This window comes from Dipodomys ordii, unplaced genomic scaffold (genome assembly GCF_000151885.1).
Source record: "Dipodomys ordii isolate 6190 unplaced genomic scaffold, Dord_2.0 Scaffold31, whole genome shotgun sequence".
Classification (NCBI taxonomy): domain Eukaryota; kingdom Metazoa; phylum Chordata; class Mammalia; order Rodentia; family Heteromyidae; genus Dipodomys; species Dipodomys ordii.
In genome coordinates this window covers 10,819,975-10,838,419 of record NW_012267247.1, presented here as the reverse complement: position 1 = coordinate 10,838,419, position 18,445 = coordinate 10,819,975, and the positions used below count along the sequence as shown (strand labels likewise).

Here is an 18,445-nt window from a genome sequence, read left to right as displayed (position 1 = left end):
AACATTTCAAGGTCTTGATGTGGTAACTCCTTAAAGTAAAGAAAATCTATAGACGAGTGTTTTCTTTGTAGAGTATGCAAATACTTGAAATTTTAAGTATGTCATTAGTGAAACTGACAGAACACAAAAAAGATCCTTTCTATCTTTTGTGATATTGGAGATTGAATTTAGGATCTTCCACATACTATGCAAATGCACTACACTACTTGAGCCATACCCCCAGCCCATAAATTATCCATACATCTTTTATTTTTTAAACAAAAACTAAAACCTAAGAAAGATCTACTATGTTTATGATCTTTTTTCCTACATCTTTTATAGTTTGGGGTTTTATTTTCCAACAACAGGTTTAACTAGGATAGTTTGAAACATTATGTGGAAGAGAATAATTATAGTGATGTTCCCAAGTATATATTCTTTTTTTCCCAAATACATATTCTTATAAAAAATAGAAATTGTCCTATTTAGTGTAATACTTTGTTGCCTTCATTAACTTTAACCATTATTTATACAGAATTAATCTAGCTTATTAGCTGCTGACAAAACCAGCTAATGTATCTATCATCCTTAAATTCTGTCTCCTGAGAATAACAATAAGGTACTTCTCATTGTTGGGTTTTTTTGTTTTGTTTTGGTTTGGTTTTTTTTCAGTCATGGGGCTTTAACTCTGGGCCTGGGCACTGTCCCTCAGCTCTTCAGCTCAAGGCGAGTGCTCTACCACTTGAGCCACAGTGCCACTTCAGGTTTATTGGAGATAAGAGTTTCATGGAGTTTCCTGCCCGGGCTGTCTTTGAACCGTGATCCTCAGATCTCAGCTTACTGAGTAGCTAGGATTACAGGTGTGTGCCACCAGCTCCTGGCTCTTCTCATTGTTTTTAAGGATGACAGAAAATTATCTCTTGTCATGCTAACAACTGTTAGAATGTCTCATGAAAAATAAAATATTCAGCTGGGCACTGGTAGCAAATGCCTGTAATCCTAGCTACTCAGGAGATGAGAGCTGAAGATCATGATTTGAAACCAGCCTAGGCAGGAATCTGTGAGACTCTTAGCTCCAATTAACCACCAGAAAACCAGTAGAGCCATGGTTCAAAGTGGTAGGATACTAGCCTTAAATGAAAGAGCTCAAGGACGTGCCCAGTCCAAGCCCTATGACTGAGTAAATAAATAAATAAAAATGAGATATTTGTTAGAATTCCTCGGAAATGGCCCTGTGGCTCAAGTGGTAGAGAGTTAGCTTTGAGCTGAAGAGCTGAGGGACAGCACTCAGACCCAGAGTCCAAGACCCATGACCCACCAAAAAAATAAATTAATTAATTTTAAAAAATAGAATTCCTATGTTTTAAAAATTGCTTTGGGCTGGGATTGTGGCATAGTGGTAGAGTGCTTGCTTAGCATGCATGAAGCCCTGGGTTTGATTCCTCAATTCCCCATACACAGAAAAAGCCAGAAGTGGGGCTGTAGCTCAAGTAGTAGAGTGCTAGCCTTGAGCAAAAGAAGTCAGGGACAGTGCCCAGGTCCTGAGTTCAAGACACAGGACTGGCAAAAAAATAAAATAAAAAATAAAAATTGTCTTGTTTTCTGTTTTTACACTACACTTCTTCACTGTGGGTTCATATTGCATTCATTTTCTTGGTAGGTTCTCCAGTGCCACAGACTCAGTCACCACAGTCCCTCTTATTGGGTGCTAGACTGCAGAGCACCCCTACTCTCACTGATATCTATCAGAACAAGCAGAAGCTCAGAAAGCAGCACTCTGACCCTGTGTGCCCATCCCATGCTGGAGCTGGGTACAGCTCCTCATCTCAGCCCAGTCGGCCAGGTAGCCTTGGAACCTCTCCTACCAAGCATATGGGATCCTCTCCACGGAGTTCTGATTGGTTCTTTAAAACTCCTTTACCAACCATTATTGGCTCTCCTACTAAGGTGTGTTTCTTTTTCTTTTCTTTTTTATATTTTTATTGGCATCAATTGGCTGTACAGGGGAGTTGCAGTCTGACATGTCCACATATTCATGTAGTATATCTTAAGTAGACTCACTCCCTACATCACTTTCCCTCTTCCCCTTTTCTAAAAGTATATTTTTAAAACATAGGTGGGTTTGGGAAAAGATTTATGATAAGCAAATAGCCATAATATTTTTCAAATATACAGGACCTTAGCCACTTATGAGAGACAGAAGTTATTTCAGTGAGCACTTACTGTGTGCCTTACATCATGTCAATACTTTATTTTGTTGATGTTTTATTTAATTGATCCCATTAATCTTAAGAAAGGCTGTCTGAGGCTTAGAAAGTATAAATGAACTGCCTAATGACAGAAAAGCTGTCCATAGAAGAGCCAGTATTTAAACCCACTTCGAATTCTAAAATGTATACCCCTAACCCGTAAACATAACTCTTGCCAATTCTGAACTTCTTGCATCATATTAACTAGCTTATATTTCTTTAGACCACAGCTCCTTTCAAAATCCCTAAAACACAAGCGTCTTCCAACCTATTAGCCTTGGTTACTCGTCATGGGCCTGCTGAAGGGCAATTCAAAGATGGGAATGACCCACGTGAATGTTCCCATTGCCTATTAGTACAAGGAAGTGAGAGGCATCGATCTGAGCAGCAGAGCAAGGCAATGTTTGGCAGGTAAAAGATCAATTGCTCTCTAACCTTAAAATGGAAACTGTAACAGCAAAATGACCATATTTCATTTTATAATAGAAATTATAAAGGCCACCAGACCATATAAGTTGCTGGTTTATGCTTTAGATTTAGAGTGTCTGAAAACTCCTGATGTTTCCTAAAATTGTGTAAATACAGAGTTCTTCCTAACTTTGTGGCTTTTCTGTTTCTTTTATTTGGGTTATAGAATTGCTGGCATCTGTTTTTTTAGTTCTTTGACTTCTCATTAACTTGTCTGTGCTTTGCCATTATTAACATCACTGCTCTTTTTAGGTCTGTCAGTACTGGAAAGTTATCAGATCAGCAACTAAAAGCACCTTTAGGTGGACACATGGGCAACACAGATAGTTTAAACACAGAACGACCAATGGATATAGGTAAGAAAAATGTAGTTTCTTTGGGTACAGGTAATTTGTTAGCATATATATATACTTTCTTACCACATTTTAATAAAGCTTAATGGCTAAAACAATACTAATGTATTTTCTTACAGTTCTGGAGGTTATCTCTGTTGTCCCATCTTCTAAGTACTTGTTAAATCAGAAGCTTGTTCAATATCTTGAAGATTAGAAGCCCATGAATTGGAAGGATTTCTAACCAAAATTGTTTTTTATCAATAGAATCACACTGCCCAATATTAGCCTAAACACACATGTACTCTACAGTATTTCTTATATAACAACTAGATATAAAGATCCATAGTTCCTGAGCCTTTCATAATTGTTCCAGAAATCATTAAATTTATAGACCACTTGTATCTAGATTAGCCTAAGTGTGTTTTTGTACAAAAAAAAACCCCACAGAAATAGACCCTAATTCAGTCTTGTTTAATCACATTTTTAGGGGATAGATTCTAGGAATCTCCTGGTGATTATTATATACACTCAAATTTGGGAGTTGACTGTCTTTCTTCTTATTCTTCATGCTTTCACTGTCATTTTTTTCACTGTCATTTTGTAATTGACTCTCCTTCTGAACACCCAAGGGAGGAAGTATCTGGGACAACAAAATAACTGATTGAAATGGTTTCTAATCTAAAGAAAAGCTGTACTAGTTAATATTTCACTGTATTCTTGGCTTGTTGCATAGTTTCTAGGGGAAAGTTCAATGTAATTCTTTTTTTTGCTACTGGGACTTGAATTCAGGGCCTTTTGTTCTTAGCTTTTGACTTATAGCTGGTGCTCCACCACTTGAGCCACATCTCCACTTCCAGGTTTTTGCTGATTAATTAGAGATAAGAGTATCTGCCTGGGTTGACTTGGAATCACAATTCTCAAATCTCAGGCTCCTGAGTAGTTAGGATTGTAAGTGTGTTTCAGGTATTCACCACCAAATCCAGCTCTAAAATACTTTAATATTATATTGTATTTAATTTAATATTATATTGCATTTTCTGATTTAAAAACTAATATAAAAGTCAAAGTATCACTGTAGTCTCACAAATAATAACATTGTCCATTGGCAAACTCTTTCTTGTAGCTCCTACAGGAGCCTGTGGTGTTATGCTGACACTGCCATCAGGAACAGCAGCAAGTTCCAGGGCTGTCCTCTTCACTGTGGGTTCTCCTCCACACAGTGCCACAGCCCCCACTTGTACCCATATGGTCCTGCGAGCAAGAACCACCTCAGGTGAGGAACAGTTGTCTTAAGTTCTGACACTCATGGTAACTGTTAAACTTCTCAGTTTATATGTTGAAGGTTTATTTTAGTATATCCAATAAGTTTTTTAATGAGATATTCTTTTTGTTTTACTTTTTAGAAACTTAAGTTTTAATTTATGTCTACACTGGTTAATCAGACTAATAGATTTTTTTCTCAAAAATTAAAGTGTTCAGACTGAACTTAAAATCAGTAGATGTCATCATCATATGTATTGTTTCTTGTGTCCTTTAATCCTTTTATTTTAAATTATATTAACTGGGATATCAATAGATTAGTAAGCAAAGTAGAGAAATAGATAATAGGAAGTACATCTAAAGCCTTAGTTAAATTTTTTTTTAATCTGTTTTCCTGGGCCTGGGAAGGTGGCTCAGTGGTAGAGTGCTTGCCTCACATGCATGAGTCCCTGGGTTCGATTGCTCAGCACCACATAAGCAGAAAAAGCCGGAAGTGGCACTGTGGCTCAAGTGATAGAGCACTGGCCTTGAGCTGAAGAGCTGAGGGACAGCGCCCAGACAGAGAGTTCAAGCCCCACGACCGACCCCCCCCCTCCCAAACAAAAAAATCGGTTACCTTTTGGTGTTGGTACTGGGGCTTGAACTCAGGGCCTGGGCTCTCCCTAAGCTGTTTTGCTCAGGAATAACACTCTACTACTTGAGCTACACTTCTGACTTTGTGTAAGAGGGGAGGGGGGGAGAGGAAGAGAGAGGAAGAGAGGGAGGGGAGGAAGAGACTGAAAATAAGAGTCTCATAGACTTTCCTATAAACTAGCTTTGAACCACAATCTTCAGATCTCAGCCTCCTGAGTAGCTAGGATTATAAACACCAGGTTTAAATCTTAATTAAAAAATAAATAACCTCCCACTTTTGGGCATTTACCCAAATGATCACAAACAAGACCATACTAAAGCTTCCAGCAAAACTATGTTTATTGCAGCATTATTTACCATAGCTAAGACATGGAACCAACCCAGATGCCTCTCAGTAGATGGATCAAGAAAATGTGGTATATATACACAGTGGAATTCTATGCCTCCATCAAAAAGAATGACATTTCCCCACTTGTTAGGAAATGGAAAGACTTGGAAAAAATTATATTAAGTGAAGTAAGCCAGGCCCAAAGAAATACAGGTCCCATGGTTTCCCTTATTTGCAATAACTAGTATATGTCTGAGACAAACAGAAACTGTGAAATATGTTGATGTTAGGTGAAATAAACCCCAAGATAAAGGTTGAAATGTTTTTTTTTCTTTCTTGCGATTGTTTCCAACATATTTATAAGATGATTTCTTTGTTGCTTTGTATGTACCTCCCCAAGGGTATAAGCCCTGCTTTCACTGTATTTGATGTTGATATAATTTGTGGAGGGGAAGGGAAAAAACAAGCTATTTAATTAAATAGGGTTACAGGTGGACCCATTACTACAATGAGATGTACAAAACATTATTTCAAAAAACGTGGTGGGGTAGGGGGTGGAGAGGGGAAGGGATGTTATGGGGAAACAAAGGAGGAGGCAACAATGCTTGATAAGAAATGTACTTACCATCTTGCCCATGTAATTGTAACCCCTCTGTATGGTATTTTCACAATAATAATAATAAATAACCATTTCAAAAATATAACAATTTACAACTATTAAATGTGCCAACATTTTTTAGAAGTACAAGGGCCATTATTATTGATGTTTAGTTCTATCTATGCTTAATGATGCTTTTAAAAATACATACAGGGCTGGGAATGTGGCTGAGTGGTATAGTACTTGCCTAGCATGCATAAAGCCCTGGGTTCAATTCCTCAGTACTGCAAACACAGAAAAAGCCAGAAGTGGCTGTGTGGCTCAAGTGGTAGAGTGCTGGCCTTGAGCAAAAGCAGCTCAGGAACAATGCCCAGGCCCTGAGTTCAAGCCCCAGGACTGGTAAAAAAAAAAATTAAGTACATGGTAATTCTTAGGCAGAGCGCTAAAAATGTCTGTCATATTTGAACTCTGATAATTCCATTCCTGTTTATAACACTACTTTGGAGTACTTATCACATAGAAATCATTCACAAAGAAACATTATATTTTATTGCAGTGATATTGGTAATACAAAAATTCAAAAGTAATGAATGATTCTAAATAATATTAAAGTCAGTGAATCACTGTATATAAAATTTTATAATTATGGCCAGGTGCCTATGGCTCACACGTATAATACTAGCTATTCAGGAGGCTGAGATCTGAGGATCACAGTACAAAGCCAGCCCTGGTAGGAAAGTCCATGAGACTCTTATCTCCAATAAACCACTCAGAAAACTGGAAGTGGTGCTGTGGCTCAAGTGGTAGAGCACTAGCTTTGAGCTGGAGAGCTGAGGGACAGCGCCCAAGCCCAGAGTTCAAGCCCTACAACCGGCAAAAAAAAATTATAATTGTGAAGCCTATAGAACAAGGAGAAATGTCTATGATAGAAATTTGAAATATCTATGATAGAAATTTGTTTAAAATAGGATATAAAATTAGCTATTATGATGTCTATAAAATATATGTATGGGCAAAATAAAAACAAACTTGCAAAAATAGAAACTTCAACTGGGCACCAAGAGCTCACACCTGTCATCCTAGCTACTTAAGAGGCTGAGATCTAAGGATCATGGTTCAAAGCCAGCCCAGGCAGGAAAGCCCATGAGACTTATCTCCACTAAACTGAGAAAAAAAGCCGGAAGTGGAGCTGTGGCTCAACTGGTAGAGCACTAACCTTAGGCAAAAAGGCTCAAGGACAGTGCCCAGGCCCTAAGTTCATGCCTCAGAACCAGGAAAAAAAAAAGCTTGAGGATTTTTCTTTGAACTTTTATTACTTCAGGAAGTCCTATTCAATAAATACAAGGAGTGGGTGTGAATGCCCTTCTGAACAAACTCCAAATAATATACTGTGTGTCCTGTGTTCCTTGTAGTTGGATCCAGCAGCTCAGGAGGCTCCCTGTGTTCTGCGAGTGGCCGAGTGTGTATGGGCTCCCCACCTGGGCCAGGCTTGGGCTCTTCTCCACCAGGAGCAGAGGCAGCTCCCAGCCTAAGATATGTGCCTTATGGTGCTTCACCACCCAGCCTGGAGGGGCTCATCACCTTTGAAGCTCCTGAACTACCAGAGGAAACACTGATGGAGGTAGCAAAGAAACTACAATGGAATGTTAATGTAATGTAATGATATGATGGGAATGTTCTAGCAATGTCAAAGAGCAAAATACATCAAATAATTCTGAGGTTATGTTCTTTTCACTTTTAATTTTCTGTTTGAAAAACATTCCTGGAACCTGGGTGCAGTAGCTCATACCTGTAAATCCTGGCTACTTCAGGAGGCAGAGATGGATGATTTTAGTTTGAGGCCAGTTTGGTCATAAAAATTGGCAAGACTTCATCTCAACCATTTGCTTGACACAGTAGCACATGTCTGTTATCCCAGCTATGGAAGCACAATGGCTAGGCACAAGTGCTGTGCATCCTGAGTGACATGGAGAAGCAAAATAGGAGGATCACAGCCTAGGCCAGCCCTAGCAGAAAGCAAGATTTCAACCTTGAAAAAAACTAAGGCAAAAGGGGAGGGAAGTATGGCTCAATCGGAAAATGCCTGCCTGGCAAGTAAAAGGATCTGAGCTCAATCCTTAGTACTACCAAATAAAATTTTAAGCCAAAACATTGCTGGCATATTTGCACAATAATGTTGACTATGATGCTCTGTCCATAGCAACCCTTGTTTCAAAGGAAATGACACATGTAGATTATGTGTTCTTAATTTTTTTATTCAAAGTTTACTATTTGTAGGCTTATTTAGTTGCTTTAGAATGTCTACTATATATCTCAGATTAGTCTCAAACTCATGATCCTCTTGCTTCATTTTCCCAATATTGGGAAGGTGTGCATCACTCATACCCTGCTGTGTAGAGTTGGGAAGGGCAGTTGTGCGGGCAGTTCTGGGGTTTCACCTCAGAATCTTGTGCTTGCGAGGCAGGCATTCTACCACTTGAACCATACCTGTAGCCCTTTTATTTTAGAAATTACTTTTCAAATAAGGTCTTATGTTTTTGCCTAGTCTGGGCTGGACTGTGAATTTACTATTTATACCTCTTGCATAGCTGGAATGAAAAGTACATATCACTACACCCAGATTATTGGTTAAAATGAGATCTTGCTAACTTTGCCCAGGCGACCTCAAACCATGATTCTCCCCATCTCTCCCTCCCAAGTAGCTAGATTGACAGGTGTGAACCACCATGCCTAGCCTTTCCAGATCTTTTAGTTTAGTTCTATTTCAGATATAATTTGGCTTATTGTTGGAGAGTGGGTTTCATTAACATGTTTCCCCAGACTGGCCCTGAACCACAATCCTTCTATCTCTGCTTCCCATTAGCTGAGATGACAGGCACAGCCCTTATGCCTGAACTCTGTTGTTATTGTTTTTGTTTTTTTTTTAGTAAGTTCTCACTCTGTAACTCTGGCTAGCCTCAAACTCATGATCCTCCTGTCTCCACTTTCCAAATACTAGAATTACAGATATGTGTTACCACACCCAGCTAATTGTAGGGTTGGTTTTTTTTTCTTTAGGATTGATTATAAGCCCTCACATTTACTCAGCAACCATTCTAGCACTTGTTACATCTCCACACTTAGCCTTTATTTTGTTTTTTAGATAGAATGTTGTTAACTTTTTGCACAGATTGGACTGAGATACTCATACTTCTGCCTCTTGAGTAGCCGATTACAGGAAAGAATTACCATACCCATTTTGTTTTTGAGATGAGAGCTGGCTAATTTTTTGCATAGACTGGCCTTGAACTATAATCTTCCTGATCTCTGCCTCCTGAATAGTTGGGATTACCAACACATGAGCCATTACATATATCATAATTGTGGGATTTTTAAAGCATAATTTTGTTTCAAAAAGGTTTTACCCTGAAGCTTTTTCTACAAGATAAAATAACACATTAGGTTTAAGATACTATGCTGTAATTTTAAACATAAGTTTAAAATACAATGCTATGAGACCCTGTCTCATAAAAACTAGTAATAAATCAAGCCAGATTAGTGATTGATACAGAATATAATTGCAATCAGACTGGATGCTGACATTTGTAGATAAGAACCTCCCTTCTATGGATCCAGTTCTATAGGCTACAGAAGCATATTATCTGAAGTTTGCTCAACTCAGTAGTTCATTTTAGGATCACATTGCTCACTCAGCTCTCACTCCTAACTCAAAACACTCAGTATGGTAATGTGTCCTCAGTCCTCCAGATGCCTGAGATTGATCATTCTTTGGCCAGATGAAAAACAAATTCTACTTTGTATGAATAAAAATTAAATATTTTATATAGTTATAAAAGTTATATTACATGTAAATTTTAGTAGTGATTTTGCAGAAATTTCAGTAATTTTTCAAATATATCTACTTCAGTCTAAAATTGGAAACAGTAATCCTGAGTTCTTAGTCCCTGAAAATGAAATAAATCATATTCAGGCACGTGTTCCATTGTATTGGAGCATATGGTCCAATATTCTAAAACAGAGCAGAGAGACTTTCAAAACTTAAGTGGTTTATTCTCTCACCTCTAGAAAAATGATTCCACTCTGTTTTTGTCAGTTGTGGGACTTTTACTCAGGGCATGGACATTGTCCCTGACCTTTTTTGCTCAGGCTAGTGCTCTATAACTTTGAGCCACAGCTCCATTTCCATTTTTCTGATGGTTTATTGAAGATAAGAGTCTCATGGGCTTTACTGCCCAGACTGGCTTCAAACTGTGATCCTCAGACCTCAGCCTCCTGGGTAGCTAGGACTACAGGCATAAGCCACCAACACCCAGCCAATTTTCCTCTTTTAACCATTAAAGAAGAGAAACTCTTTTTGTCTTAGTTTGGATTTCAAAATTTCCTATAATAAAAGACAAATCTCAAAAAGAGAATTAATTTTAGAATATACATTTTAAAATGACATCCTCAAAAATGCTGTTTTGATTCCTATGCTTACGTTAGTAACTAAGTTAGTTACAGGAAATGAGAACTTTGTTCTTAGCAATCACTGTGAACTAGAAGCCATCAGAAACTAAAGAAACTTGGAAATGATTACAAGTTTGTAGACTTTACTGAACTATTAAGTGTGATTTAAGATTCAGAAGTGGTAGCACATACCTACAATCTCCATCACTTGGGGAGGCAGTATAACTGGAGGATCACAGGTTTGAGGCCATTCTTGGTGCCACTGTGAGACCCTCCATCTCAAAAGAGAAAAATGTATGTTTTATTGTAAAGAATGTCCTTGTGAGCCTGGCATTGGTGGCTCTTGCTGTAATCCTAGCTACTCAGCCCCGGCAGGAAAGTCTGTGAGACTCTTATCTCCAATTAATCACCAGAAAACCGGAAGTGGTGCTGTGGCTTAAGTGGTAGAACACTTGTCTTGAACTGAAGAGCTCTGGGACAGTGCTCAGGCCTAGAGTTCAAGCCCCATAACTGCAAAAAAAAAAAAAAAGTCCTTATGGTCTCCATGTCTGTTTGTCATGTTTTTGTCTCGGGTATATTGAGTTAATCTTTCCATATTGATTTTTTGTTTTTTTCTGGTAAAAACACAGAACTTTGGGGCTAGGAAGGTAGCTCAGTTGGCCTTGGATGTATGAAGCCCTAGGTTCAATTCCTCAGCATCACATAAGCAGAAAAAGCCAGAAGTGACACTGTGGCTCAAGTGGTAGAGTGCTAGCCTTGAGCTAGAGAGCTGAGGGACAGTGCCCAGGCCCAAAGTTCAGGCCTCACGACTGACCAAAAACAAAAACAAAAAGAACAGAACTTTCTTTGGGGTTGCTTGTGTAGGTACTCTTATATATACACAGAAACACATACACTCCTGTTTGATTTCATTTGTGTTTTTTCAACAGCTCTCTGAAACTTAAGGTGAATTGTCTCTGCTCATTCTTAAATGTGGGATAACACTATATAGAAAATGTGCACAGAAATCCTAAATCTCAAATGTTCTAAGATATATTATTTTTTCTACAGCGAGAACACACAGACACCTTACGCCATCTGAACGTGATGCTGATGTTCACTGAGTGTGTGCTAGACCTGACAGCCATGCGAGGAGGGAACCCTGAGCTATCCACATCTGCTGTGTCCTTGTACCAGATTCAGGAAAGTGTGGTTGTAGACCAGATCAGTCAGCTAAGCAAAGACTGGGGGTAGGTACTTCTACTGCCACACATTTCCAGACTTTTTATGCTTCTTATAATCTGTGTCTAAGACATAATCAGTCTAGTCTCATCGCTGTAAGTTGTATCTCATTAGTAAAATCTGCAAAGGAATCTCTTAAGGTTGCTGTGTGAGCCAAGAGTTATATAATCTTAGCATTACCTTTTTCCTGTGAATTATAACATTGAAGATACTCTATGATAAAGATATGGTATGGAAATGAATGTTTTTTTAATTCATATTTCATTGTTTCTCCATACCAAGCTGGAAGAAATTAAGGAAGAACTAAGTTTGAGTTCAGCCTAGACTTTGTAGGGAGACATGGTTTCAATAAAAGAAGAGAAAAAGAATTAAGGAGCCTGCGGCTGGTGGCTCACTCCTCTAATGCTAACTACTCAAGACAGTTAGAGCTGAGGATCATGGTTCAAAGCCAGCCTGAGAAAGAAAAACCATGAGATTCTGTATCTCCAATAAACCATTCAGAAAAAGCCAGAAGTAGTGTTGTGGCTCAAGTGATAGAATACTAACTAACCTTGAGTGGAAATGCTAAGGGATAGTACCCAGGTCCTGATTTCAAGCGCTTGGGAGGAAAAGAAATACAAGATCCATCTGAAAATTAAGTAACTAAATAAATAAGAAAGATATCCCTTTAGAAAGGATATTTGAATGGTTGGCTAACAAGTAATATTCTCTTTCTGTCTTCTATGCAGGCGAGTAGAGCAGTTGGTGTTATACATGAAAGCAGCACAGCTACTTGCAGCTTCCCTGCATCTTGCCAAAGCCCAGATCAAGTCTGGGAAACTGAGCCCATCCACAGCTGTAAAACAAGGTATGGAGAAGGTGGCAGTATGTAGCTCCAAGGTCTCTGGAGGTGTCCCTTTCCATCTCACCAAAATACCCAGTATTCTTAACAAGAAGAAAAGTTGCTAGAGTTTGAGGTTTCATCAACAACTCAAAAAGAAGTCATACGGACTTTATTCTGTTTTTATACTAAAAATTCCTGGAACCCTATTTCATGTCCTTCCTTGAAGTGATCATGAACTATCATTCTTCTATCAAGTGAAAATGTGTGTCCATTCTTGTTATTTCTTTTTTTGGGGAGGAGGGGGTCCGGTCGTGGGGCCTGAACTCTGAGCCTGGGTGCTGTCCCTCAGCTCTTCAGCTCAAGGCTAGCACTCTACCACTTGAGCCACAGCACCACTTCCGACTTTTTTTTTCTGCTTATGTGGTACTGAGGAATCGAACCCAGGGCCTCAAGCATGTAAGGCAAGCACTTTACCACTGAGCCACCTTCCCCATTCTTGTTATTTCTGCAGGGAAATTAAAACTAGTTCCCATCTGCATTCTTTTTCAGTTGTCAAAAGTCTGAATGAGCGATACAAATTCTGTATCACCATGTGCAAGAAACTTACAGAAAAGCTAAATCGCTTCTTCTCTGATAAACAGAGATTTATTGATGAAATCAACAGTGTAACTGCAGAGAAACTCATCTATAATTGTGCTGTGGAAATGGTAACTCTTTTTTTGTTCAATATTGTTTAGCACTACAGTGCTGATAAGAGTGTCTTTGGAACTGAACCCCTACTTAACATCCTACTTGACATTATCTGTCCTTGAGAAAAAGAGTCTTACGTCCTACACGCCAGCCTTAAGTATTGTCGTTAACTCCCACTAAAGGGACAGTAGAACTAATAATTGAAGTGATTCTTAATGTAATTTATTTAATGAACTCATTGGAATTTATAAATTTAGTTACTATATTGATAAACTACTATTAAATCTCCTGTCAAAGTATACTGGCATTAGCCATAATCTCATTTCTTATAGACTGCATCTAAAAATGGTAGCTGGATCTATTTCTCCATTTTCTACTATTGAAAAAATATTCGACTTGATAAACCTGTTAGAAAAATATATTCTTAACCAATCCACAATAGTTCATGTGCTCAGGTGCCATTTTTTGCCTTTATTGACATTTAGGCACCAAATGAAAACTACTCTCCAATTTTTTTCTGTAGTATCAGAAGTTATTTGGGTTTTCTTCCTATTGCTCTGAAGTATATACAGATATAGGAACTACTAATGAAGTGATGAAGTTGGGAAATATATTTATTGACTAATCTTGTTTTAACTATATTAATATAATAGATCTCTTCCATTTGTCTATTTGTACTGTTGGTATTATTTTGAAATCCATTAAAATAGTAGTCATATAAAAATGACTTTGGAATATAAACTGAATAATATAGATTATGTTGCAACAAACAATAATTTAGAATGTATTACTCCATGCTGAATTAAAGGTTCAGAAGAATTTTGTGCTAGGAAAAATGTCCACTGGGCGCCAGTGGCTCACACCTGTAATCCTAGTTACTCAGGAGGCTGAGATCTGAAGATCATGGTTCAAAGCCAGCCTGGGCAGGAAAGTCCATGTTATCTCCAATAAACCACTAGAAAACCGGAAGTGGCACTGTGGCTCAAGCGGTAGAGCGCTCGCCTTGAGCTGAAGAGCACAGGGAGAGCACCCAAGCCTAGAGTTCAAGCCCCACGACCGACCAAAAAAAAATTAAAAAGAAAAATGTCCTTTCATAAGGAATCATATAAATCTTGCCTTTTTTATAATAATAGCCCCAGAACTTCAGTAGATTCTTTCTTCTAGTTTACTAGACTATTAATTTATTCAAAGATTATCACTTTAGGTAGCCACTATTTATAATTGCTTTGCAAAAATACATATGCATTTTCTTGAAGAGATTAAGAATCTTCTTTTTTTTGTTTTCTGGTTCCAGGTTCAGTCTGCAGCCCTGGATGAAATGTTTCAGCAGACTGAAGATATTGTTTATCGCTACCATAAAGCAGCTCTTCTTTTGGAAGGCCTAACTAAGATTCTGCAGGACCCTGCAGATATTGAAAATGTACATAAATGTAAGCTGATTTACACAATAATCTGTCCTTTTCCACAATTAAAACACTTTCCATAGTTTTAGTTATTCAATGTCAAACAAGGTCAGGCTGGGAAGGTGGCTTAGTGGTAGAGTGCTTGCAGTAAGCCCTGGGTTCAATTCCTCAGTACGGCATACACAGAAAAAGACAGAAGTTGCACTGTGGTTCAAGTGGTAGAGAGCTAGCCTTGAGCAAAAGCAGCTCAAGGCTAGTGCCCAGGCCCTGAGTTCAAGCCCTAGAATTGGCAAAAAAAAAAAAAAAAAAGGTCAAACTGTTAAGTGGAAAACTCCAGAAATAAGCAACCCATCAGTTTTAAATTTTGTACTTTTCTGAGTAGCATGATGAAATCTTGAGTGATCTTTCTCTGCCACCCTCTGTCCAATATGTTCATGCTGTATATTTTAACCATCCATGAGCTACTTAGTATCAGTCTTATTTATCTGATCTAGTTAGTGTTCTGATATTACAGTGTTTGTAGGTAGAGTTTGATACTATCTGTGCTTTCAACTGAGAGTATTGGGACATATCCTTCGGGGGTAAGGAAGGACCAATGTATTACTGATTAATTGTCCTCTATAAATGTGTAGTGGAAAGACCTGAGAGTTTAAAATCATACCGCATGAGTTGAATGTTGGATTTCTAAACTTGAGCATGAATATCACTTAACTCAGTACCTTTTCCTATAAGATGGGAATAATAATGCCCACTTCACAGAATTCTGAGGATATGGGGTAATGCATGTAAAAGCACAGATAACTTTTGTTATTAATCTTTAAATTTATGTAGTGCATTATTTGGGTAGCTAAGTATGTAGGAGGACATTATCTTGCTACTAAATGAAGCTGTTTTAAGTGACTGAAGAATCCTATAATGATACTATATTCTTTAGATTTAGTAGAAGATAACAAAGTAGTAAATACCAGGATAATATTGCTACTTACCATTATAAACCCACTAATCTAGTTTTTTAGGTGTTGTGGTAGACACCTTGGAGTGCATATGTTCATATGACACTTTGAATAATGACAAGGGGATGGTAGTCCTAAATTTATTTGTACTTAGAAGCAAGCTAATTGTTAGTATCTAAATGTTTTCTATGTAATGTGTTTATCTGAACTGCAGCATTTTGCAGCACTAAACTCAAAATTGTTTCTAAACTATTACTACATAGAAGAAAATATATTCATTTCTGTTAACTCTGGGGGAAGATAGAAATGATGATGCTGATTAAGGTTTTTTTCCCATTAGTTCTTCTGTCCTTGGTTTTGAAACTACAAATACTTTGGGGGCTAGAAATGTGACTCATATGGTAGAGTGCCTCCTCCTTAGCAAGCAAAGAAGTCCAGAGTTCAAACCTTAATATTTCCAAAAATGGATAAATAATAAAAAAATAGAAATAGTTTTGCTTATGAATTTAACTTTTAATTTTTTTTCTAGATAAATCGAGTATTGAAAGAAGACTGTCGGCACTGTGCTGTAGCACTGCAACTGTGTGAGCAGGAGGCTTGTTTATAGACCACTATGGGAATGTGAGGTGACTGGAATTACAGCTTCCCATTCCAAGGAAACTGTAGTTTCCTAACTGGTGACTACCAAAGAACAAGCAGTGATTTAAAAAGGAAAAACAATCGAAAAACTACATGTTTGTAGAAAATCTGCCTTATCAGAGAAGTCACTCCCCTTTCCCTTTTTCCTTTATAGAAGCAAGAATATTCCACTTGGCTCCCAGTTGAAATTGGTAAATAAATATACCTTAGAACTAGAATTATCAGTACAGTTATTCTTATGGATAATTAAACATAAAACAGACTGAATGGCACTTCACTCAATTCACAGAGCAATGTATGAAATTCTGTGTGTTTGCTAAGGTGTATAAACAAGCTAGAGTCAACACCTCATTCAGGTGGTTTGATATTTGGAATAAGTTTGTATGAATCTGAACATGCATCTTAAACAGCTCATGAAGAAGTAGTTTTAAGAAGCAGCAGAAGGTGATTCTTGGAAGAAATTTTGAAATCTTCAATTTGATCTAATATGGACCTGTTAATCTTACAAAATCTTTCATATTGCACTAATTTATTAAAACAACTGTGTATTCGATTTTGCAATTTAAACTAACAGAGGCACAATGGACTTGTTTAAAATATTTTACTTGATTATATACATAAACTTTTTCCAGAATTCACATGTAATCTCTATTGAACTTTTAAATGGTCATGACTTGTGTTCATGTAAACCTTTGTGTTTTTTTAACCTGTTTATCTACACTTACAGATCTCCTCAGTAATATTTGAGTTGCTTTCTGTTTGCATTTTTTGTTGTGCATGCAGAATGTGCATTGATGCCTGTGACCTTAGGTTTATTAAAGGCTAGATTTATTTGGGCAGTATTAAAAAAAACCTATCATGAATCAAGAGATACTCTTGAGAATTTTAATAGGGCCAAAGTGGTGATAAAAAGATGGATAGTGATGTGGAACTTCTACATGAAGTTAGTAAGAAATGAGGTTTGTTTCCTCTTAGGAAAACAGGCAGCTTTCTCCAGTCTAATATGTATTTTTAATGTTAATCCTGACAGCTCACCAAATAGCTAGTCATGGAGAATGCAGGCAGTTAACATCCCTCCAAGAATGGTTCCTACTTGTATATTATTTGATTTCTTTTACTTACCTGCTTGAATACTTGAATAAACCATTCACCAGTTTTAGTCTTATTTTAATCCTTTCATATAAAATAATCTATATTCTTGACAGTGGCACAGAAGCTCTTCAGCATTACTCTGATTTTAGTGTGCTGACAAACAACATGGTTTTCTTTACTTGGACAAAGTAATGTAATTTTTACCTTATTTATCTGTATGAAATTTCAGCAGTTAATTTGAACATTTATTTATATGATGTTTGTATTTTTAGGTCTTTAATACAGTGTTTCTACCTCTCATTTGTAACTGCATGCATTATTCTTGAAACTAGGTAAAACTCACTGAATCGTTGTATAATAGCCTTTTTATTATTGCCTGTATAAATGTATATTAAGGTAAAATAAAACTGACAGTGTTTCTAGGTTATAGTTGGGTCCATATTAAATGGCTTGTCATGCCAGATACTTTTTTAGTGAGTGAGACTGAAGACTTGGTCAATACCTTTTGCCCTGATCCAGAATTTAAGGCTCTCAGTGACTGTCAAACAGGCTCTCACAAACTTAGACTGTTGGGTAATGATTTCTCCCCCTCTTTGCATTAACAATATTGTATTTTGTGTAATATTTTAGAGTTTACAGTGTGGTTTCATTCTTGTTATCTCAGTTGTTCCTCTAAGCAGGTAGGTTTATTCTGCCCTCTCCTCTCCCACTCTTTTTTTTTTTTTTTTTAAGCGAGATGAGTTCAAAGAGAATATGACTGATCTGAAGTCAGGAACTAGGCAAGTGGTAAAGCCACTTTTGTAATCCCAGATTCATTCTTCTTCCTCTTGTGTAACAAAGGTGTTGTGGTAGGTGGTTCGTGTGCAACAATGAAGTCTCAGCAGCAGAGAACAAACTGTAAATTCATGGGTTCTGATTATACTTCCATTATCAAGGCTAATGGTTTTAAGAGATTTTTGCCTTGATTACAGCAATAATAAACAAGTGCTTTATGTTTCTGTGAGTATTTCTTTATTCAAGTATTTATTTCATTTCATGAGTCAATACCTGGAATATTTGTTTATTTTTGTTGTGGGTCTTGAACTCAGGGCCTACGTGCTGCCCCTGAGCTCTTTTTGCTCAAGGTTAGCACTCTGTCACTTTGAGGCACAGTGCCACATATGGTTTTCTGGTGGTTAATTGTAGATAAAAGTCTCACAGCCTTTTCTGCCCCACCTGGCCTTGAACTTCAGTCCTCAGGCTTCAGCTTCCTAAATAGCTAGGATTACAGGTATGAGCCACTGGTGCCTGGCTAACCTGGAAAGTTTTTGACCATACAAATGCAAATA

The 18,445-nt window shown here is 37.5% G+C and overlaps 1 protein-coding gene across 3 annotated transcripts in view; it reads left to right on the top strand.

Annotated features, from left to right (window-relative positions):
* The window catches only part of Ulk2 (unc-51 like autophagy activating kinase 2), a 90,071-nt gene extending 71,948 nt beyond the window's left edge, over positions 1 to 18,123 (top strand). For 2 of the 3 annotated variants that reach the window (XM_013016516.1, XM_013016517.1), the window contains 10 exons: positions 1,640 to 1,926; positions 2,452 to 2,639; positions 2,949 to 3,052; positions 4,155 to 4,304; positions 7,263 to 7,471; positions 11,347 to 11,525; positions 12,246 to 12,364; positions 12,890 to 13,047; positions 14,325 to 14,460; positions 15,916 to 18,123. In XM_013016516.1, coding sequence (XP_012871970.1) covers positions 1,640 to 1,926; positions 2,452 to 2,639; positions 2,949 to 3,052; positions 4,155 to 4,304; positions 7,263 to 7,471; positions 11,347 to 11,525; positions 12,246 to 12,364; positions 12,890 to 13,047; positions 14,325 to 14,460; positions 15,916 to 15,974 — 1,589 coding nt within the window. In that variant the 3' untranslated portion in view covers positions 15,975 to 18,123. The remainder of the gene's footprint in view (positions 1 to 1,639; positions 1,927 to 2,451; positions 2,640 to 2,948; positions 3,053 to 4,154; positions 4,305 to 7,262; positions 7,472 to 11,346; positions 11,526 to 12,245; positions 12,365 to 12,889; positions 13,048 to 14,324; positions 14,461 to 15,915) is intronic. The other variant, XM_013016518.1, reaches the window with a different exon arrangement.
* The last annotated feature ends 322 nt before the right edge of the window (positions 18,124 to 18,445 follow it).